Raw genomic sequence first — 24,428 nt, 5'->3', positions numbered from 1 at the left:
CACAAATTATCAATTTTTATGAAACCATAATGAATCCCTTTCTGGTATTTTGAGTGTCTGTCTTTAGAAGAATCACAATAAGAAAACCAGACCCACAAAAACACAAAAAGCACCTGTTCACCAAACGCTAAATATATGCTCTAAGTGATCAATTTCAAGCAGAACCATTTGCTATTAAAGTCCAGTGAGATGGGCATATAAAAAAGTTGGTTTGATTAAAATATATATTACCTATTAATTACACAGTAAGTATAACTGGCCCTGACCCTCTTTGACAGATGGCTGTAAAGGAATTTGACAAATTTAAAAAATAAATTAAAAAATGGAAGGCACACTTGTGGAGGGAAGATAAAACATTCTCAGGGTCACTGGAAGAACGGGCCAAAATTGGGCCGTCTAATCCCCCGGGAGAGGGCAGGAAGCGGCCGGCTGGAAGGTCAGCGGCAGTGGCCAACGCTGCCTTTAAATGGGAGTGCTTTTGTGCAGAGTGGAAAAACGTGCACGAGAACAGACTCCTTCTTGAGAAATACAGAGACACAGCAACACTGTACCCGTGTCCATCCTAGAGGCTCCTGACACACTTACGTGATGGAGAAACAGGAAATAAACTGAAGCCTAGTGTTTGAAGGTGGAGCCTGACTGGAGTGGTACAGTGATCCACTTATTAAGCTGATGCTTTTCTCAAAACCTATTTACCCACTTACAGTTATTTACCCATTTATGCAGCACGATAATTTCTACTGTAGCCATTCAAGGAAAGTACCTTGATCACCTGTATTAAAACAGGAGATGAATTTGAATGTGGGTCCTTCCTTCAGCTGCAAGCTGGTATTTCGAACCTCTACACCACTTATTGCCCCACAGTAGATCTGTGATGTTACAGTCAACGCTGATCAAGAAAGACGTGAACACATCACACCAAGACTTCTGTTTTAATCCACATTTATTGATTTAGTCAGTATGACTACCTTTACACAGATACAGCCTTTCTAGAGAAAACAAAACAATATTTCTTAAGGATTAGTTTGTAAGTAATACATTTACGTCTAAACTTTTTTTCCTCTTTCTTTTAACATATTTTAGAATTACACGCATTTTGTTTTCGGTTCTGTGTAAAGGTTCCATGACTGAAGAACATGCATATGACATTAAGTTGACATCAATTTGCCACTAATTGTAATGCACATTAAAGTAATACAGTACTGCATGACATCATTTCAAATAAATACCAACATACAGATGAAGTCATTGTTTCATATAAAGGTATCAAATTCTCAAAAGGATCAATACTGTAACAGAATATGATAATATAAAGTCTTGCACGACTAGTTATCACAATGCTATCACTTCCAGCAAACAGAAAACTTTTTCCCCAAGTAAAACAGCATTTGAATTGCACTTAATTTTAAACTTTCCAACCTTATCAATAGCTTGACATTTTAATGCCTCAACAAACCGTATCACTGCAATGGCATAACAAGCTTGTTGATGCGAATTTTGCTTTCTGTTTACTGAAATAATGCTTAAATGTAAAAAAAAAAAAAATTAAAATTATAATTTAAAAAAAAAAAACAAAAAAGCTTACACATTTGCCAACAATACTATTGATATCACGTTACCTTCACCATACAATGCTAGAGATACGTTAATATTTCAAATAGTACATAATCCTGCACCCACAACAAATGTGTTATATTTGAACTATTTTATTCATTAGGAGGCCAAAGTGATTATTTTTGGTTCCCAAAGTTTCAATAAAAAAGATCCACTACAGCCCTGAATTTGCATTCTAATGGGATCACTGACCTACAGAATTCAATACAATTTCTTATTAATTTATGTAACTAGTCAAGCTCATGCAAAAAACAATTTTTTGCACTTATTGCTCCTAAAATCCATCCCAGCTAACGTTTGTTACAAGCCATTTCGTTTTAACCCTAAAATACCACACTAGTGTAGGATTCTCCCTTGAAATAAAAGGCACTACTGGTCAGAATGGAGAGCAACATAAAACAAGGCGCTGTAGAAGAGAACCCAAAGCGCATCGTCCTCAACTAGCCCACTTCCCGCTTTTCATCTTGTTCTCAAAAAACCTAAAAACAAAAAACAAAAAAAAAAAAAAAAAAAAAAAAGTGTACCACGATTTGGCACAATAACCAAAGAGAGAATGAAACAATTCCAATTTGGAATTTAATTAGTGCACTTGCAGAAAATTCTGTCCGTCAGTGATCCCGCCTGAATCTTTGTGTTCCACAAGCTGTGGAACGGAGTTGGAAATACTAATCGTTTCATTCATGGTTTTCAGTCGCCCACCGTTTAAACCAGAACAACGTCAAGTTTCTCCTTGTTACTTTGAGCTATTCCTAAGAATAATAATACATGGAAAACCCCAGAATTTGCTTACCCTGGATTTTGTTTAGAACATGGCAGTATAATATCTGTAAATAACAACAATAATAATAACAACAATAATAATGATGATGATGATGACAAAACAAAAATGTTTATGAACTGAGTTAAGGATTAATTCACTGATGCACAGCATGTAGAGCTCTGGTTTGCGCTATAATGACTGAAGGGTTTCAATCTTGGTGACTTTTGGACAGAAATTCACTAAGGTTAAAGATCACAAACCAAAGCACTACAGTGTGCTGCTAGGCTAAAAATAAAGACAAATAAAGGTGAAATACCCCTATATAAAAGTGCACAGGTAGAAGATAAACACTGAGTAATTGCAAAGTTATGTCGATCAGTGAGCCCTCATTTCACAAGGTGAGGGATCTGCAGCAAATTAAGAAAATGTTAAAGTAAATCAAAACCTTTGTGGTTATGGGGGAGTAACACGATTCTCCTTGGTACTTGTGAGCAGAGACTCCCTGCACCAGCTCTTCAAAGCTCATCAATTTGTGCGAACACAAGGTAAGGGTCATGCCATGAAGCGTGTGCTGGCGTGTGCGCTAACTGCAGTATGTCCGCTTTGCCTTTCGTTTGCCAAATTGAAAGCCTCCAAGTGGATTTCTCGAGTCCTAACGGGCAGGCTATTGGCCTCGCTATGCTCTGGCGACGTTTAGGCCTGGGAGTCGGCCCTGCGACCTCACCCTTTGCCGGAAACTCCACATCCAGGCTGAACTACATTACTGCAAAAATGGAGAAATAATCAATATTAGAAAATATTTTGTGTAAATATGCAAACTGTATACGAGCGAGAGAAGCAATTCCTTCGTTTTTAAAAAGAAGAAAAAAGATTGCACGCACTGTTGGAAAGCCATGTTAGTTTGAATAAGAAGGGCCAAAACTGTTAGTACCCACAGGCTGCAGTAGCCAGTGCCACTGAAGTTTGTTTTGTTGCCATGGTGTCAAGTGTTGTGTAGCTTGGGGTGAAAGAGCAACCCCAGAGGCTCACACACACACACACACACACACGCACACGCACACGCACACGCACACGCACACGCACACGCACACGCACACGCACACACACACATACCAGAGGGCCAGCGTGTGCAGGAAGCCAGTGCCTCACAAGTACCAGTTTACCAGCGCAGCCATGCACCAGTTTAGGAGAAAGAGTGGGGAAGGGGTGGGAGGGGGGGTAGCAGGTTAAATGCAGGCTTGCCATTGCAAATAACACACCACTGTATACAAAAACAAGCCTTGAAGCAGAGGTAGGAAATGGTCAGTTGACATGCTGTGCCCCTGATGAACACACTGAGCTCAAACCATAGTGACAGTCTTTCCTCAAAAAAAAAAAAAGAAAAAAAAAAAGAAAAAAAACCTAAAAGAAAATTATACAACCACAGAGCCTGTCTGTGAAAATGTCACGTTAAAGATGAAGGGTTCGCCTCATGCTCTGGGGACGCAGGAGAAGATGTCGCCAAGGCGAGCGAGGGCACCCAAGAAAGAGATGCAAGGCTGTTTCTATGGCTAATTAGAATCGACGTCCTGGGACGACAATAGTGACAAATACAGAAAATTTCACCGCTTTCGAAACACCGACATTTGCTCTCAAAGTGACAGGCACGACTCATTTCCCAGGACACTGGCCTTCCTTCTGCCTATTACCTTGAGAGACCCCGGAGTTTTCTTTTCTTTTGTCTTTTTGCAACATGTGCTTTTCTTCAAGCCAAGTGATTCAATGTATTGTTGCTTCTAAAAGCCTCATATCCATTTTTGTGAGTGCAAGAAACTGCTGTTTTCCATGCCTCATGGCTCCTAATCTAACAAACACCTAAGACCTGGAACAACAGCAGAGCCAAGCAGGGTTGATGGAAACATTTTCGTTGTCGTCTTCGTCCCGATTCCGCCAATACAATATTAAAAAAATCCTACTTCCAAGGGTTCATTTTCAAGCATCCTTGAAAACGAGAACCTGAACAGGATCGCATTTGCGACTAGATCATTAGTAAAAATAGCAAAATTACTTTTTTTTTTTCCTCTACATCAACCCTGCTTGTATTAGTATAAAGCTAACGAGGAAAAGTGTCAGAAAAAACCTCAACGGCCCACGTCTTTTTCCGCAGCCTCCGTGTCGGAGCTGCGCTGGATCGCGCGGGAAACCCCCCCGCTCTCCTCTACGGAGCAGCGATGCACAAGATGGAGCGGAACGGAACGCACATCCTAAACCAGACATTGCGCTTGCTGAGTATATGGAAGTAGTGCTGCTGTTTACGTTTAAAAATCAGTCGAGCGAGGTTCGCTTGTACGCTTCACAGCCCGACTGGACTTCCCTCACAGGGAGGAGGGAGGACATTACCTGACGACAATATGGAGGATCTCCTCTCTCCTACTTATCGGTATAGTGGCGAGGCAAAGGGAGCAAAGCTGCTGACGATCTACAAGAGAGGAGTCAGACGAAGCAAGGAGAGAGTCGCCAACGCGGACCTGAGCGCAGCCACGGCTACCACTAGACAGGAGAGGAGAGGAGAGTTCGGCTTTACGGGTCCATTTGGACCCGACGCGCGCGTACACCGAAGGGCTGTGCTGGCAGGCACTTCCGTTTGCGCACCATTCCTCCATTGTACTAAAATCAGATCCAAAACGAGAGTGCCCAATCTGTTGTGCTCTTTTGGATAAAAAATATTCAGGACTGGGGGGAAAAAATTTATTCATGTGTCGCATCTGTTCACAGTATCGTTTTATAAATCCCAAAACCACTTTCTTTTGCTTGTTTATAGTTTCGAAGGCAGAGGCACCGAATAAGAAGTGCACTTAATTTCAGATTTGTCTCACTCTCCTTTCGCAGTATGGCTCTGAGAGAACTTCTTTCAACATTTCTGGATCAAGGGTAAAACGTTGAGAATGACTTTTATTCCCTCTGAAACAACGCGAATCGCCGTTAGGGAAACTCAGAGCCCTGTGGAACGTGTGTGCCCGCTTTACCTACACCTGCGACTAAAGGGTTAACAGCCTTAGAGGACACTGGTGGGTAATTGACCGATTAACTGAGCCCACGGGAAAAATAGCACATCTGTACCTCCGGGCAAACAGCGAGGTGTACCCTTCGGTGCACAGGTAACCCGGGCCAAGTGCTCCTCCTAGGGGACAACATTGGGAAATCATCATTTTTTTAATTTTTTCGCACCCGATCAATCCAATTTCAAATCCCAACTAGCAATAACATCGCTGTTTCAGAGTTCAGATGTAGGAGAATGAATCTGTGAATTCCTAATCAAACAGATTCTTGCATATTTTATACTGAGTGTAAACATGTGCAATGAGATTACACATCAAGCGCCACCCCTCCAGCCACAAGGGATCATGGGTAAACACGCAGTAGGGCTACTGAAACCCCTCCATGCTTTGGTCAAAATTTGGGGGAAACCGCTGAAACTGCCAATTGTGCTGGTTCCTCCGTGTTAGAGAACGAATCCGGAGGCGCTGGTTCTGCGAGTGCTAGTCCGGCAAGCCTGGAGCAGCCCTTAGCGGAAGGAGCAGGAGGAGGAGGGGCTTGAAAAAGGTTGCCTCCAGCAGTCTGGACTGGGGAGGCGGGGAAGAGGTGGCAAGGCGAAGCAAGGCGAATGTGGACAGGCCCACGACGAGAGAAAGCAGCGTGACGACGCCCGGTCAGAACCCTTGGCCCTGCCGGCTAAAAGAGACGCAGGCTAGAGCAAGCGGGAAGCCGCCACCTTTACGAACAGCACGAGAAAAAACCTTGAGAGCCAAACCCGACGCGCAGAGTAATTCACCTGTACAGAGCCATCGCCATGCCATACACAATGAAGAGCTAACCTCGTTCCCACAGACGGTACGCTAGCAGCACACCCAGAATAAGGAGCATAAGTCAGCGCTAAAGCAAGTGGGGCTCTTAATACTACAGCGGGGTCCAAAGGTTCCCTCTATACAGAGCAGTCCGTGGGCAGGGCCCTGCGCGACCCCCTCTAGTCGCAGTAGATCTTGTACTTCTCACTGCAGAAGACCACTGGGTTACCGATCCCGTTGGCCTCGGGGCGCCCGGCGCAGGAGAGCCCATGACTTACATGCGGGTTGGCGGGGGTGCTCTTGCCGCGCGAGGCGGCGGTGCCGGGGGAGGCGCCGGACTTGGTGCCCTTCCCGCGGCGCGACTGCTCGTGGTCGAACTCCAGGTCCTCGAGCCGCTGCGTCAGGGCCAGCTTCTGCTGGATGGCCATACGCAGCAGCGAGTTGAGGGTCTTCTTCTCATCCTCGGCGGCTGCCAGCTGCCGCTGCATCTCGTCCAGCTGCGTCACATACTCGTCGCATCTGCGGCAGAGGGGCAAAAAGGCACAGGGGGCAAGTTGGTCAGCGTCAGAGGCGTTCAGTCTTAAAGCTGACATCACAGCCACTAAGGAAGACCATTTCCAGCTCTTCGTCATTTCCTGTAATAATTAGAGTCAAATGTTTGAGAACTTACCTGCCTCACCCCACGAAAAAGAATAAATCATGACAAAACTTTACTGTTAGGTTTAAAAGCACCGAAAAGAGGATCTCTCAGCTACAGATAAAATAAGGAACAAATTAATGTGCAGTTTATCAAAGCAGCCAGCAGAGGGCTCACTTCTTTCAGCCAGACAGTATTGGGGGGGGGGGGGGGGGGGGAATGAAACAAAATAATAATAATAAAAAATTTGAAAAAAAAAACTCCAGAGAGCCTGGAGCGCTTTCCTTACAAAATACTTGCAGTAGGGATTAAGGTTGCGGAAGGCTGGGTTACATGACCCTCAACGTGCTCACAGATGGGAGATGCCCTTAAACAGCAGCTCACACATACTCAACTGCTCCTACATCATCTTCAGCGAGCTTCGCTAGGAGGCACGCACGACTCCTCGGAGCCGGAACGAGTCCCAGCAGCCTCAGTAAAATTCCTGGAGCATTTCATCAGAGCACTTCCCACAATGCCCCGCTGTTCGTGTACACGCAGTCACAGCCCACAGCTCCCAGTCTCAAGACACAAAGCAGCCATTTGGTGAACAGAGAAATTCTCACACACAGGACACAGCACTCTGAAGGCCTCAGACACAAGGGGATATGGAGGTGCAGGAAATGAACCGCTTGAAAGAGCGTAAATTGCTTAGAAGAGGACTAAAACATCCACATTTAAATATATGCTAATGTATACAATGTAAGTGGGAATTAAGAATATTAATCTTTACTTAGTGTCATCTTATGTCCATTTGATTGTCACTACAGAGCTGGATCTGTCACTAGCTGTCGAGGGGAAAACTAGAAAGAGTACATGGATTCAGGCTGTCCAGAGTGGAGATGAATCCCAAGGCGGAGATGGATATATGAGACACGCCAATCAAGAGAATGGAAATTCCTGGGACATGGACACCAACATGAAAAACAGACACACACACACACACACACACACACACACACACACACACACACACACACACAGAGAGCTCTCAAAGTAGAAGTGTTAGTTAGAATCCTCTGGGGGAACTGTGCTGTGTGGCCCTCTGAGTCCACATTTCCCAGAAAGATGGGGAGGAGCAGACACCTCCTCGAAGTTCGCAAAGACTTACGACATTCTCTTCTGAGGGTTCATACGGAGCAATTGAAGCATTCATCTGCCTGTAACTTGGTTACCCACCCTGCAACTTAGCACAAAACTTGGTTTTCATTTCCGTCTCAGACTCGACTCAATTAGCTTGACAGGCCTAAGGCACCTGCAGTCACACTGCAATATAACGTGGGCAGATATGACCCACTCAGTGATTGATGAACAGAATCAACCCATAAACGCGTAGCGGGGGATGCCACAGCAATACAGCAGGTAGCGGTGGTGCTTCAGAGCCTTGCGAGTGGACAAGGATTTGATCCCCTTCAGCTTGTGAAGTTTGCATGTTGAAGGAAATTTCCAGAAGTTGTTATCAAAGTCACATGTAACCATCACCCACACGCATTATCATAACAGAAGTGATGGATCACATAGATCACTCTATATCACATTCATCTAACCTGACGCGGCCCACGCAGCCTCACGGCACATAAGAGAAATGGTCAATGCGATAAGCAGTCAAATTCCTCACGGCGCAAGTACGCAGACTGCCTCCTGTGTCATAGCTCCTTTCGCTTATTGTGGGTGGTGATCTCACTCCAACACCCTAGTGCATTCACGCTTGACAACCTGCAAAGCCAGCGTTGGAAGGCATTCCAATAACTTTCTGAATCGCACTGCCACTCACCTCTTACCATTTGCCCTAGAAATACTCCTCTGTCCCCAGAATCTCCCTACCTCTCTCCAGAATTTCCCAAAGAGCCCTTCATGTTCCAGTCATCAGCAACAGCTAAACAGATTGGATGTCTGCATTGAAACGGTGACTAACAATAACAGCTGTCAATGTAGTGTGAGTCAAAAGCGTGACTATCTACTCTGGAAACTAGTTTTTCCCCACAAGGCATCTGATGAACAAGTCTGATCAGGAAATGAGGTGCCATGTTCTTACGTTGACTCTTGTGTCCAACTCTTCCCATAGAAGTGTGTACAGACAGACCATGTGTACTCACACTTTACACCAGTACTATGTGTTCTGTTGATGGACACTGTATCTTGCTCCTAACACATGTACATCTGTCACAACGTTCATTTGTATCACTCTGGATTAACTGCGGTCACAAAATGAATTCCACGTAGATCCAAACTACAACATCTTGTAAAGGACAGTGAAGGCCTCAGATGCAACTTTGAGGAGGAGCTTTCTTCCTACAGCCATGGTTCAAAGTGTCTGCTATGACCCACAGTTTTCCCATCTTCAGGGGTTTTAGCAAACTGCGTAACCTGCGACGCCCCTCGGTCATCCTCCATTCGGGTTTTGGTGCCCAATGATGAGGTACGCTGCTCTGTACATGGAAACCCCAAAAACCGCAGTAACAGAGGTACAAAGAGACAGGGCTCCTCAATGAGGATTAGTGCCACTCCATTTGGCAGTCTTCAGCTGTGGGGCATCTTCCCATGAATGAAGACCTGTTTAAAGACTGGCTCAACGCCAGGGGTAAAAGGTCACCAGTTTTCCCGGGAAAAAGAAATCCTTCTCTTCACTGTGGACGATGCCAGTTGAATAGATCCCATTTTCCCCAGATAAACCAGGGATACTGCAGCACAATGGCAGGGCTGCTGCCCTTTTGTCCTTGAACAGTTGCTACATTCAGGGAGGCGATAGAAACAGGCTGGGTCTTTTCATAGCCCTAAGACAATCAGTGGTGGGGAAGCATCAACCAGAGCCATTCAATGAGAAGGTCGACGTGCCAAAAAACTAAGAACGGAGCAACTCTTAGACTACCATGAGAGGAATGGAATCCAAAAGCAACTCCAAATAAAACAAGACCACTAGCCATCTTTTATTCATGGTTCCATTTTCAGTACGATTCTCATGAGGAAGCCATAGGAGTCAATTACCATTATTTATAAATATACCTTATGCTTTTCACCAAGGTCACTTAAGGTGTTAGGTCTGTACACTAAGCTATTTGAAGCTATTAATTGTTGTTTAGGTGAGTCTGCAAGGAAACCTTTGTAAGTATAGTAATACAGTAGTAATACACCATACACATGTAAAGAGAATCACTCTCAGCTATCCAGGAGTTTCATGTTGGACAGGCCTCAAACAACTTGAAAAGACCAAAAAAAGCAGAAAACCACCGTGTCAATTACCTCTTCAGTAGGCAGAAATTAGGGAAGCAACCTTCTTAATTAACAAATTAATGAGAGAGAAAAGCCCCCACCACCCCATCCCTGCATGGAGAGGCTCCAGGGCCTGGCGTCAGACGCAAGGGCAGCCGTAGAGTGTGGGAAACGGCAGGCCGGCACGTACGCCTCTGCACCACCAATTAGCATACAAATACAGCTCTCCTTCTGAGCGACGGATCCAAGGGCCTTCGCTCACATGTGTGGAGCCAATCAGCAGAGTCAAGCTGCTCTCATGTGTTCTGAAAACAGCTGTGAGGCACATCAGGGCATGCCATGACAATGACCTCATTGTAGGCACCTCCATGTTTCTCACAAAGACCCCAGAAATCAGGAAGTAGCGAGAGAGACATATTCACAGAATGCTGTTCTCACGGCCGATATTGGATTTGGGCTATTATACAGGTAAAACGACCCAACTTGATTAATATTCCTCGGAAGTAAACCAAGGCTTCAGCAAACTTCAGCTTTTGGAGCTCATGAGCAATGCTATTTTTACAGCTGAGGACCAGGGATGGATGAGTGCTAAGAGCCAGCTTTGTTGGTGTAGTTATTGTGTTGGTTCCTATGGCAACTGTCAGCTGTGCTCAGCATCATGGTGCACTCAGTTTTAATAAATGCGTAATCCACAACGGAATGTCTGGTCTTATTTAATAATTCTCAAACCTACACTATACCAAGTTTGTCAGAGGTCTTCACAGGTTGGAGGCTACCGATGATAATGTGAAGACACTGGATATTGATGAGCAATAAAAGGGTATTTGTTTCAGATGAACTGGTGTGTCTGAATCCCCCAGTGTGTATATGTAGGCAAATGCTTGTATTACATTGCTCTGTGGTACAAATGGGTGAATGATTGCGTGGAGTTCACTTTAGTATCAAGTATCAAGCATTGTAAATGACCTTCGGTGAAGTTGTCACCTCAATCCTAGTTAATAACTACTCTGCATTGCTTTGGAGAAAAGCATTTGCTAAATGTGAAAAACAAAAACAAAGCACCTTAGAAGAGGAAGCCATGTGGTTTCAGCATGAGCTTCTTTAAAAACCTGTACTAAGGCCATTTTCGCAAGCCTCGAGAACTAGTGGCAGGCCTCCAGCAAGATCCAAACCACAGGCATCAGGGCAAGGGTTCCAGCCCAGTTTCTGACAACCATCCTTTGTACAGCATCTTATATCAATTCTATATCAGATCTTCCTAAAATTTAGACATTCTGGATGTCCATCACTAGACTTTAATCTTCATCTTGGAGGGATCTTCTCCATCAGAAGGCACCCAGATCTTGAAATAGTTAATGCTCTGTGAAAGGGGGTGCTCAGCACTTTGCTATCTTCCCAAACTGAACATGACTCTTCCTACACAAACACTGCTCAGTCACTTAACAAAAATTTTGCATCATGGATCACCTCTTCTAAGACCATCACAAAGTGAAGTTCACATGTACTGTATCAAAACAGCAGCTTTTAAATGTTTGCATTTCATATTTGTGGCTCTAAGATACAAATTAAAAGATATCAGAGACAGAGAAATAATTCTCTACATTGTATGATTATCTACTTCATAAAATTACCACAGATATAGGACTTCCAGCTGTGTCCCGATGACCCCTGTGTACACTGGTGTAGTTTCAACTGTGCTCTTAATTAATGAAACTTGATTTAGCTCTTCACGGAAAGCACTGCGTGATTCAAGTACTTTTAAACTGAATGGTTAACCGATGAATTCACTCGACTTCAACTGCTATAACAGTGAAGTGTTTTTCCCCTCACAACATTCTCTCCCCTACAATGACCACAATGGTCATTGTTTTACCTGAACTACAATAATTATATACTTAATTATTCATAGTCTCTCATCAGTTGCAGGGTTAATTAAACTAAATGTGCTTCAATACTAATTTATTCAGTTTTGAGTCAAGTTTTAGGAATAATCATGTAAATGGGGTTTTTTGTATACTATATATATTTGTAAATTATATTTTTTCTGGAAATGGGCACCTAGTGATGTTTGCAAAGCATTGCTCACTGGTATCAGAATTATTCCAAAATATTTTTAGAAAAAGAGGTAAGGAATTATTTCACTGCACCCACTAAAAGAGAACATTTTTTAAGCCTTGGGTGAAGAAGATGGACACAACTTGCTTCTTAGTTTGTGGGACAGATCTACTGAGTAGGTTTCATTATTAAAGACACAAAATTGTTCAAGGGCATCAAGGGCCATCAGGGTGCCATGGATGACAATCATAGACATCAGTACCCCTACATCAAGCTGTTCAGAGGCATTTACTATAATGTAATCTTCCAGTATCCTGAACCAGGAGGCCAGACAAAAAAGTTGGAAAAAAAAAAAACGGAAAGAACTCAATTCCTGTAGCCTTTTCCAAAAGGAATAGAGGAGATATTACCAACACTGTCAAAAGATGTCACTCCAAAAAAGAGCAGTCCCACTTAAAGGTCTCTCCGATCTGACTGACATTTAAATCTGAATCTAATCAAATGTCCTCCTTCAGCATCAAGTGCTACTCAACAAAAAAGACTAGCATTCTATCATTTATTTTTGTGCAAAAATGGCTTAGGAGTTTTGACTTAATGATCAACTGTGGTAGACATTAAGGCTTTGGATATGAATCTCAAAGAGAACCACAAGCAATAAACACAGGTAAAATTGTGGAGTCTTGGTACAAAATGCACAGCTTGTGGCACCCAGCGTCTGGGCAGCTGTACCACCATCTGCCACCATTAGGTTCCCTGAGATAACCTGAAGCAGACACTACCTGAACATCAAGAGAAACTGCCCATGAAGAAAAACATTAACTGTAGCCTGATTTAACTGACCTCTTCAGCTCTTTGCAAGAGGCATGAGGCGGGGAGGGGATACATAATACATGGGGCGATGCCACCACATCTTGCCCTCAGGATAATCTCTCCTGCCGCGTTGACGTTTAGACATGGAGTAAAACCCATCACAGCCTGCTTCTTATGGAAATCAGGAAGATTAACTTTGGTGGAGTTAATGAAGCTGATCTGATAACGGGAATAATCACAGTTTAAAATGCATTTCTACCAAGAAGACATATGAGAGAGATTAAACATGCCCTGCCAAATGATTCACATGCAAGACTGATAAGGTGGCCCCATTTTCACACTGTCCTATTTGTAAAGTGGGGTGCTGCTAACTCACCGTGTGGCGAACATAGCTCTGAGGGAGGAGAAGGTGGCGGCATCCTCCTTCAGGGCCTTTAGCTCGTTGCGCAGCTTCATCATGGTTTCCGTCACCATGGCCTTCTCATTCTCGTACTTGCTCTTCAGGTTAGCCAGAGCCACCTCGGCTGTCTGTTATAACATAATTTAAATGGTATTTCATTAAAGGTTTCCTTGCCACTAGAGAGAAACAAATATTCAGAAGCAATATATTTTGAAGTCACTAAACTGCTGGAGATCTTCATGATGCCGTGATGACTTAACTTCATGCTGTAATGGGGGCTCTGACCTAATCAGGTTTACTTTATCAAATCAGACATTGTCTACTATGCTCAAGTTGCACAAGTGTTGTCCTCACCTGCTTGTTGGCCTTCAGCACAGTCCTCAGAGTGGCAATCTGCTCCCGTTTGGTGCTCAGCAGAGACTTGAGCTTCAGGATCTCCTCCATACAAGCCTCCTTGTCCTTGTCCACCACGGGGCCCAGCTCCAGTGAGGCCACCCTCTGCCGAGACAGCTCAGTGGTGCGGTCCACGGCCATCTGCAGGTGTTTGATTTGGTCCCGGATGATAGCAACCAGGTTGTAGATGTTCATGGGTTCCCTGCGGGCATCTGACACTGGGGACGGGAGCGTAGAGACAGGAGATGGAATACCGTCGCCATTCTCACCCTTTCCAGACTCTGGGAAGAGCCCTTTGGTGAGCAGGATGGGGGAGCGACGGCCCTTGCCTTCGGGGCTGTTACGGCCACCCTTGCCCTCCTTGTAAAAGTCGAGCATGACGCGGTTGGGTGTCTCGTTGTTGCACATGCAGACGTGATTGTAGAGGTTGGCCAACTCTTCGCTGAAGGTGACCAGTTCATCCTGGGCAACACTGAGGCTCCCTTGGGACTCTCCGGCTACGTCGCTCACCTTCTTCAGCTCCTTCTCCAGGCGTTCCACCTGGCTGCGGTCAGTGCGGTTGCTCTGTTCCAACGAGGACAGCTTCTCCGTTAGCACCTGCACTTCGTTCTCCAGGTGGCCCTTTTCCTCAGTGTACTTGCCCTGGCAATCTTGGTATTTGGCCTTCAGCGTCTTAAGCTCCTCCTTCAGGTCCCCAATCTCAGACATGGCCACCTTGTACTTGCACTCCAAGATCTCAGGCCCATTGATGTCCACCTCGTAGTAGTCCCCATCCTCATGGCTGTCTCGCTCCTTCTCGTTGTCTAGGGCCGACTGGCGCTCTTTGCTGGCTTGCAGCTTCTTCATGGCATTGAGGTTTTCCGTGAGACGGCTGACCTTCTCATGCTGCTCAGACAGTGCCCCGCGAGCATTCTCCAGCTGCTTCTGGGAGTCCTGAAGAGTCGACAGCAGGTTCACCTTCTCCCTTTCCACCTGAGATGAGGTAGAAATAGCTGGTCATATTCACATGTATAAGACAGCCTTGAAAATATACAATGTGTTATCATAAAATGCAAAACAGCTGAAAATGACATTTAACAGCATATTAACTTCGAAGCAAATGGTTAGCAGGAAATTCATTAAATTTTTTGTGACATTCACTTAAGAGAGATGTCTTTGTGAAGGTCAACACTGGTATGCAAAAATCAATTTCCATTTCCAGCAAAGGCTAAATGGACTTTCTAGCCCAAAGGGAAGCTTAACTCATTACATACAACTCTGAAGGAGAAACAGACATGGTACTAGCGTAATGAAATGAGAACATTTCTCCACATCCAATATGAAAAGAAGAAAGAAAAGCACAGAGCTGCATTTCAGACAGACCTTTACTTGACAAATCAGCCAAGTTTAAATGAAAGCACGGTTCTGAAATTTCATTGTCTATTTTTATGACAAATGAATCAAACATGAGGACAGAAACCTGTTCACCTTCATCAATAATTCAGCGTTTCTGAAGCGTCACTCAATAGGTATCATTACCAAGATCCACATGCATACAAACCTTAACTAATATGAAAATGTTAACTCAGGAAGATGAGAATGAAAGCTTTGTTAATGTGGTTTTCCTTGTGAACGAATAATGACAAATAAGGTTATAATCATTTTCATTCCTATGAACCTGCATAAAAAACCTTAACGTTTGAAGAGAGTTCATTTATATTGTTTTCATCTCTGCGATTGTGGTTCTGTATGAACTACCCATGAAAAATTACTTCATGGAGAAAAAAAGAGCAAATAGAGAAGTCGAACTGCAAGGGATTCTACACAATTCATTAGCATTTAATCAATAGGACAAGCAGAAGACATCTGAGTTGATGAGGTGTCCTGGGGTCTGATTTCCAGGGGGCAATCCCTGGCACAGCCATTTTCGGGCTTTGTTAACCCATTCAGCCACTACATGGAACTGCAGTAGACTGCTAAGCAAAAAAGTAGTAGGGCTGCTTCGACAGGTTACTGTGGATTGCAGATAGGCTTTTTTGAGAAACACAGGGCTGCAGTTCTGTGCCAGGAGAGAGGGATACCCAGAGCTCCAATTCAAACACACTCAATATGAGGCCATCACATTTCAGAACTGAAGAAGGGCCTGTCACACAGTCAGAAATAGAAATCAACGTCAGCAAAAATGTCTTCATTAATACCCATCCTATGTTATGTCCAAGAGGCTATTACACTAAAGAGGCTCTGCACTGGTGACCCTGAGCAGAATGGCTGCTGATTTCCTGACAGATGGCACCTGAGACAGCGCTCTTCTGTTGCACGGTGCTAGAGGGGCATCCATCCACAGATTAGTGCAAGTTCCCCTGAGCCGGATTTAGGCTGCTGACCTGATTGCCTGCCTGAAGGTGAGGGGTGCTGCCAAAAAGTCTGGAACAGCTGGGACTCCCCTCCCTTCGGACTCACTAAAAGCTACCAGGCCCAATCTCCTACGCACTTGGGCTCCGCAAATCCATCTAAAAGCAATCAGTGGCTCACAGCATGGAAAAAAACCAATCAGCTGCATTCAGGATCTGACACTATAGCTCAGTTTAGGAAAAAGTTCAGAAAGGTAGAATATGTCTACATACAGTTATGTACATTACTAAATCAATGGCGCCTCATATCAGAAACAGACTTACAGTGGACCTAGAAATGCCTTCCATAGTTCATCATTATTGAATTTTGACTGATATGCTATTGATTTGACAGCTGAACCAAGCTCTTATTTTGTAGCTTCTCTTGTAGCAGAGTGGAAAGGACCCAGAGAGATGAAGCTGTACCTGCATGAGCTGCTGCTTGAGCTTCTGGATTTCTGAGATGTTAAGTTCGCTCAGGAGGTCATTAACCAGGCTCGGGGCAGGGTGGAAGAAGTCACCCTTTTTCGGGGTGGAAATTTTGTTGTCATCGCTGCCGCTGCCGGCCAGCTTACAGAAGCTGCCGTCAAAGCCATTGAGAATGTCGTCGTTGTTGGGTTCGATGGTGTCGTCGCTGAACTTGAGGCCATCCAGGGAGATGCTCAGGGGGCTGTGGTACATGGAGTCTCCGATGCTCATGTAGTGCGACAGCTCTTTGCGCAGGTTGTTCTTCTGTTCACGCTCGGTTTTGATGGTCTCCAGAGCCTCACCCAGCTGCCTCTCTGCGATCTCCTTCAGGCGGATGGCTTCCTCTAGCTGGCTGTTCAGGAACTCTGTATCTTCCTCCAACCTGCGGATCTCATGCTTCAGGCCCTCAAACTCCACCTGATCAAGACAGAGAGGGTAGGAAAGAGGAGATAAAAAAGGACACAGTTTAAGTGCCATTAAGAAACTGTTGTGGAAGGAATGAGCACTGAGCAAATTAAATATATACATATTTTTGCTCACCGAAACCCTCGCCAAGACAAGCAGAAGAGAGAATGGTTGGCCAAAAAATATTTAGGAATAGTTACTGGAATGAACTTTGTTGAACAAGACAATGTTGTTGAATACTTCTGTAGAATGGGCAGCCAAGCACAATCCCATGAGCTTCTTCTCCAAAGACCACTATGGGAAAAGTGTGCTGACCTTGATGCTGCAGAATCAGTTGAGGAACTTCTGCCTCCACTCACCTGACTCTGCTTGAGCATGGACACCTGCTTCTGCAGCGAGATGTTCTCCTCCTCCAGCTCGGTGTAGTCCTGCAGCAGGCGTGCTTCCCGAAATTTGTACTCCTTGATGTCATCACGCAGGCGGCTACGCTGAAGCTCGACCACCTCATGGTTCTGTGGACAACCAGGGAGAGATGGAGTCAGCATTACCCACTGGAAAAAAAAGCATGGAATGGCAGCTATGAAGACAAGAGCAGATGTGTTAGAGGTTCAAAAGAGTGTACATTTTCATAGGCCTTCCCACCTGATCAGTAACCATCAGATATTAATTATTGGCTCTTCTGAGCTGTTTCAAAACTGTCACACAGCCAAAAGTCTTTTTTTTTTTTTTTTTTTTTTTTTTTTTAGAAACACTGCTGTACAACTGGGCCACTGCAAGGCCAATGCACGCATTAGTACAACGTGGATCAGGTTCCTTGTGTGGAACAGCTTTGACTCCTTACTCATTAATAATTGAACAGTACGAGAGGGAGCTCAGTGGAAATCTACCCTTTGATTCTCTATCCAACCTCCAGGCCCAAAGACACGGAAATCAGATAAGTCTACCTCCGTCTGCCTCTTTATCTGAGCAGCCCAATGAACACCAAACACCCGCAGAGGTCCCACAGCAGAGCTGGAATTCATTTACCTAGCAGACCCCCCTCTATACGATAAGAACACGCCAGAAAAAGATAGCTCTTCAAGGTGGCTGCCTGTTTGCATATGGGAGCGTGTGCAGACATATGAAGGTCAGATTGCGGGGTCGAGTGAGAGAGAGAGCGCCAGTAGATTTCTGCAAAGACAAGCAGAGTGTTTGATGGTGTAATGTGCTGCAAAACATCTCTTAGCTGTTTAAGAATAGATGGTGATGGCTATGGGAGCACGCGAGGGCAATAATCCAGTCAGGGAATAACAGAAGCACACCATTTACTGTGTGTAACGAAGGGGGTGTTCAGCTGTTGATGAGGTCTTTACTCCAGGTGAATCTGACCACAATGACAAGGATCAGGGGTGGACATTATCAGTGATCCAGCCACCCCCCACTGTAGCCCAGTGACACAATTCCAGCAAACACCAACACCATCGGGGACAGGAGGAGCTCCCTGGCAGGGACTAGGGAATCCCTGAAGTGTGGACTGACACACCTGCTGTGGGCCCCATTACAGAACTAAAAGGACACCTTCGTAGACATCCTATTCCCACTGTAGCAGGGAGGGTTTTGGGTCAACTAAAAGTCAGCCCTGAAAACAGATCAATGTTTTTTCTCTGCGGAGGGACTGGTGTTGTTCAGCACCAACCAACCGTGTGTGTATCTTTGGGGATGCTTTCTGTTTCATATTAAACTACCTGCATTCCTCTTTCAGTTGGTTAAACGAATCACTCTTTGAAGAGTCGTGTTTCCAATGGCCAGGAGCTGCTGACCACACAGCAAATCAGTTTAAATAAGGTTGGACTCAAAACAGATGCAGGGAGGGAGGTTGGACACTAAATCACTTGCAGCTGAACAGGAAACACAAAATGTCTGTTCATGAAACAAAACAGAATACTTATGGTAACATAAATGGCTAGTGCACCCCTAGCATTTTTCTCCAGTCTTTACTTATATTATGAATTATATTTTTTGATATTGATTCATCCAGTTGGCACCTTTCAAGAAAGGAAATTAAATTGTTTGTACACTAAGCTACTTACAATGACTGAGCCAATTAAGCAGTTGAATCATTTTTACTGGCGCAATTTAGAGTAAGTACCTAGCTTAAAGGTGCTACAGCAGGATGCAGGATTTGAACCCGAGTCCTTGCGATGACAAGGCAACAACTTTAAACCCCCATGCCACCTGCTGCCCCAGATATATTGTTATATATGCTATAAACGGTTATATCAAAGACTCTTGTACATCATGATGGGAAAGGATTTATAAAATGACAGCAGCTATGCGGCCACCTCCTCATTAAGACCGAGAGAAAACATGAGTCTCACTACAACTAACCTTACTGAGAAGGGTGCCCAACTGGGGATGTCATGGGGGGTTCATACGCAGAAAGTTGTGCAAATGTTTAATTCAGAACAGCATTGCTAAGTGCCACTTAAGATATTATATTTACATAACATTTATTTATTTAGCAGACACTTTTCTCCAAAGCGACTTCCAATGAACTCTATGTAGTGTTATCAGCCCACACACCTTATTCACCGTGGTGACTTACACTGCAAGATACACCACTTACATTGGGTCACTCATCCATACATCAGTGGAACACACTCTCTCTGTCACTCACACACTATGGATGAACCTGAGCAGCATGTCTTCCGACTGTGGGAGGAAACCAGAGCACCTGGAGGAAACCCACGCAGACATGGGGAGAACATGCAAACTCCACACAGACTGAGCAGGGATCGAACCCACGTCCTCTTGCATCACCCAGGCAGTGTGAGACAGCAGCGCTACTCGCTGTGCCACTGTGCTGCCGTATTGGAGAAGAGTGAAAGGACAAAGCAGTGACTGTTTACCATGGGACACTGAGCAGTCACTGATCATTTACCAGTGCACACGGAACGATGTGGCACAGCTGGCAAGTGGCCATGATAACCACCAATCCTTCGGTGACAAAATAAAAGAGGCACAGCCACATACCACTGCTCAGATTCCATCCAAAACAATAAGTCTCTCTCGCATGTCCACATCTAATGATGGGACTCGTATCCGTGGCGCTACAGAAACAGACAGCAGTAAACTAGCTGTGTGTGGAGGAAAGGAGGAAACTGAAAATACATCCCAGGAGAGACCAATCAATAAATCCAACAATAAGCGACCGAATAGGCCCATTAGTATTTCCACAGCCTTTCATTAATCAGAACAGCAGCCTCCAGGCAGCTGAACGGAAAGGACCTGAAGGAGAGCGCAGGCCTGCAAGGACAGAGCGCTCATGTTTCCCCGACGCAGGGGCGGCCCCAGACGGAGCAGGCGTAGACAGATCCCGACAGTGTCGAGTGATATTCGAGCAACAAAGGACGGAAAAAGAAAACTCAGCGGATGAAGGACCGTGTGTTTCCACATGCATTCAGGGGTAGGGGGAGGGAGCCTGCAGCTTCTCGAGACACGTGTCAAAAGGAATATAAGCTCATGATCTGGCATATCGCTTCAGAACAGCAGTTTCTTAATTTTAACAGCTCTATAAAATGTGTGGATTAGACTTTGATGGATATAATAAAAAAATACCCATCTTATGAGACGGGGATTTTGAGAAAGAAGCGGCCCGTGTTCAGCCGACACCTTGCCTGAGAGGAGCGTCTGCGTTTCGATGGCTCAGACGCTCTTAAACTGGTCTTCAAATGGGAGCAGGAAAGGCTCTTAATTCCCGGATTAAATTTTGACGGGACCGGGCAGGACGGCGCAGCTATCCCGACATGGTGGTCAGAGTGTGAACAGTCTATTTATTTTACAAAAAAAAAAAAAATAGTATAATACTGCAGACCAACTTTCAACAGAACTCTCCCTTTGGGAAATATCCAAAAACATCTTCCAAAGCTATAAACCAACTGGGGACACTGGGGCCATCGCATTTCTGCCCAGCACAAGAGATAATAAATCAGTCACTAAATAGATACCTATATGTGCTCAGGCGACAGTTTCACACCACTTTGTGACAGCAGGGTGTCAGGACCCACATCAGGAACAGTCTTATCGTTTTGACAGGAGGTTTCAGTCTGTGGCCCCCCCATAGGGCACTGCCACTGGCACTAATCAGACCACCAGCGATGAAATCTCGGAACAGCTGCCCTACTCCTCCCAGAGCAGAAAGATGATACCCATGAAGGGCACTGGTTACCCACAATGCTGTGTGACCAGGTTCTGCATCTAGGAAAGCAAGACTGAAGGGGAAGCTAAAAATTTCCACAAGTATGTCAATGTCGCATCCTAAATTCTGAATCGGTGATATTCTGGTAAAGTTTTACGCAGCTACTTGCGTGATGAACATTTGTGCATATGGTGAAGGAAACAAACTAAGTGAAGAGTCACACATTTGCAGCTGTCTCTTTCTCTTAATGTAATACACACGCTGTATTTTCTACGAGATGTATGTTGCTTTGGAGGAAGGCATTTGCTAAATGAATAAACGTAAACTTCAGGCTGTGTACTTATTTAGATGACCAGGTTACAATGATTGACCAATTTAAATAGCAGGGCCTTCTTACTGCTTCAGTTCAGGGGACATAGCCTCTCCTCAAGGGTTCTACAGCAGGAATGAGACTTGAACCAGGAACCAACCAACATCACAACTGCTTGTCCCAAGTGGAGTCGCAGTGACCCGGAGCCCATCCCGGCAGCACAGGGCGCAAGGCCGGGGGGGACCAGGGCGGGACGCCAATCCGCCACAAGGCACCCCAAGCAGAACTCGAACCTCAGACCCGTCACACAGCAGGGACTGGCCAAACCTGCCGCGCCACCACACCACCTGAACCTGGAACCTTCAGATTGTAAGGCAACAGCACTAACCAGAACCCCACCTGCTGTGCACTGCTGCGATGTGCCTGTTTTCATTAAATGTACTTTAAACATCGTTGCTGTGACTGCTAAGGGTAAACAAAGAAAAACTGAGCTTCGGTAATGTTTTACCACACAGCTACAACAGTTGGGTTATGCTTAGCATTTAAGAATAATGAAGCTGCTAGCAGTTTTATTAAACACAGAAGTGTGTTCCAATAATGCAGAAAGGCTAATAATGCCAACGCTCCTTTACTTTTACAGCAGTATGATAATTGGTGAGCAAAAAGTAAATGAATGAGGTTTTGCAAACTTATTTAAAGCATTATGCCTTCACTTAACTCTGGAGTTGGAACATTTTGGGAGAAGTTATTTGTACTACTTTGTAAGAAGTAATTTGTTTAGATGTAAAAGTAATTAGTTTAGAGGTGATACTTGTATTCTCTTTTGCAGGAAGAAAGGAATTCATTTTGAGCGAGGCAGATTTGTATTTCAAAAAACAAATTAGGGGAAAGCGTGCTGAACCAGCGTGAGACAAACAGGATTACCGACAATGTGTTAAATCAGATAAACTGCTCATTAAAACGTGTTAGAATTTTAATAAAGGAAAATCCAAGTCTCTCCGGACATAAGGCTCTACTGAACCAAATCATGCCGTGTAACTGCAGGACAGCAATGCGTGGCACAAAGTACTTTCTCTCCATCGCTTTGTAGGCGATAAGACCTGCTTTAGTCCTATGCCAAATGCTTGAGAGCCCTTGTGTCTGGAAGAGGGGCCGTTTGAGGAGTCCGTCAAGGCTCCTGGGTTCCCACCTACCTACCATCCTTCTGCTGCCCCATCCACCAAGCAGTACCACTGAGAGGCAACGAAAACCTGACTAATTGGACAAACAGATTAAATAATACAGTAATTGGGTTTTGCTGCTGGCAATGAAATCGGCATCAAGTCAAAGTCGATGCAGAGGAACGGTGATTTGATTACTGTGCTGGAGGGCTGCGCACTCTGATGACGTGAGGTACAGGCTCAGATGAAAGCAGTCATCGATCTGGAGGACGTGCTAAAAGTGGACCAGGCAGGTGCCACAGCACATATAAAGACTTCCATCCCAGCTACTCAACTCGCTCATCGGGAATTGCAGAACAATGTGAACATTGGTGTCATGGAGGTCATGCGGGGAGGTTTAGCTGCGATCCATTCTCTTCCCTTCACTCTGCCCATGGATTGAGGGAGAATCTCCTGGAAACAGACGAGCTGAAGCAGAGGTGTTTAGTGTGACTCAACGTCCATCAGCTGATACAGACACGGAGAGAAGCTCCTGGTCACCAAAGACCAATCTCCCAGCTCCATGACTGGTGCAATATGGCAATTAGATGGGATACAAAACAGCAAGACATTAACAAAACCCTGTGACTGTGATTGACTGTAATTGCTGCAGTTACACCCTGTTCTCGATAATTAAGGTAATTTATTTTCAAAAGAATACGCCTTGCCTTCTACTCTTTGTTCAGAGTCAGAAGATGGTAGTTCTGTGTCGTTGTTGGTGTGGCTCTTTGCAATTAGTTGCAAGCCAAGAGAACAAGGAGGAGCATGTTAGCAGTTACTTATCACAACAAACAAGAAAGCACGGTCGTGAAAACTGGTGAAACACAGTCAAGTCAGGGCAAACGGTTTGGCTGCTGACTCTGAGACAAATAACTATAAATCAATACAGGATTCCATCCAGAGATACATGAGACAGCAAGGTTGGCGCACCCTTGATTAAACCTTATCGCGTCTACAGATTGAGGAATGAAATATCTGCTGAATCCCCGGAGACTTTTGAGTGCCTCTTCAGAACGCATTAATCCCTCACATTTGGAGTCAGCAATCCTCAGTCAAATTAATGCGGAGGTTTAAAGTCACAGAGCAGACCGCCAAGGCGCTGCCGTGACACCATGGAAACCAGCCCTTTACGACGGTTCAACTGCTTACTTTGGGCCTTGCTATTTATAGGCCAGATGAGGGAGGGTCTTCCATTGTGAAACCACTAATGCAGCTAGCTGGTATTAAAAAAGTCTCATCTCAATAAGGAAGCCTTTAGAAATAGGAAGTGCTGGATGGCCCATGACCTTTACAGATAAAGCCGCACGTTCTGCTAGCTTCCATGTTTCGTTCTGCTGACGAAAAGCATTTCTCATCTTGTGGATGAGAATAAATCTGTGTTAAGACCCATGAGCAGTCTGGCGTGGAATAACGGGACTCAAACCGTCACACCCATTAGAGTGAAAGCAGCCTCTGCCTAATTGCCTTTTATGACAGTTAATCCTATAACTCAGTCACACTAAGAAATGGCCCTGATTACCTCTTTCTAGCTCTCTGCCACTGGAGAGGAGGCACGGTTGCACCCCCGTTGGACGACGGGACACCCAGCAGGATGTTAATCCAATCCCAGCTTTGTAAAATTGTTTGTCCTCCGAGGGACCTTTACAATCTGCTGATACATTAGTGACCAGAATCCCCTTCCCCATGAGGACTCCCATCAGATGACCACAAACTAGCCAATCCCAGCTCTGCACAAATTCACATTTCCTCTCCTCTTGT

At 44.9% G+C, this 24,428-nt stretch overlaps 1 protein-coding gene across 2 annotated transcripts in view; it reads right to left on the bottom strand.

The window, feature by feature from the left end:
- Window positions 1-930: 930 nt before the first annotated feature.
- LOC108940245 (protein bicaudal D homolog 2-like) overlaps window positions 931-24,428 on the bottom strand; it is a 49,445-nt gene continuing 25,947 nt past the window's right edge. The window contains exons 3-8 of one of the 2 annotated variants that reach the window (XM_029248845.1): window positions 17,344-17,496; window positions 16,538-16,996; window positions 13,704-14,714; window positions 13,326-13,477; window positions 6,477-6,717; window positions 931-3,137 (exon numbers count right to left, since the gene is read on the bottom strand). In XM_029248845.1, the coding sequence (XP_029104678.1) occupies window positions 3,135-3,137; window positions 6,477-6,717; window positions 13,326-13,477; window positions 13,704-14,714; window positions 16,538-16,996; window positions 17,344-17,496 (2,019 nt within the window). In that variant the 3' untranslated portion in view covers window positions 931-3,134. Of the gene's footprint in view, window positions 6,718-13,325; window positions 13,478-13,703; window positions 14,715-16,537; window positions 16,997-17,343; window positions 17,497-24,428 lie in introns of both variants that reach the window. The other variant, XM_018762245.2, reaches the window with a different exon arrangement.

This window comes from Scleropages formosus, chromosome 2 (assembly GCF_900964775.1).
Source record: "Scleropages formosus chromosome 2, fSclFor1.1, whole genome shotgun sequence".
NCBI classification, from domain to species: domain Eukaryota; kingdom Metazoa; phylum Chordata; class Actinopteri; order Osteoglossiformes; family Osteoglossidae; genus Scleropages; species Scleropages formosus.
The sequence above is the reverse complement of the archived record's forward strand: the minus strand, read 5'-3'. Positions and strand labels throughout refer to the sequence as shown.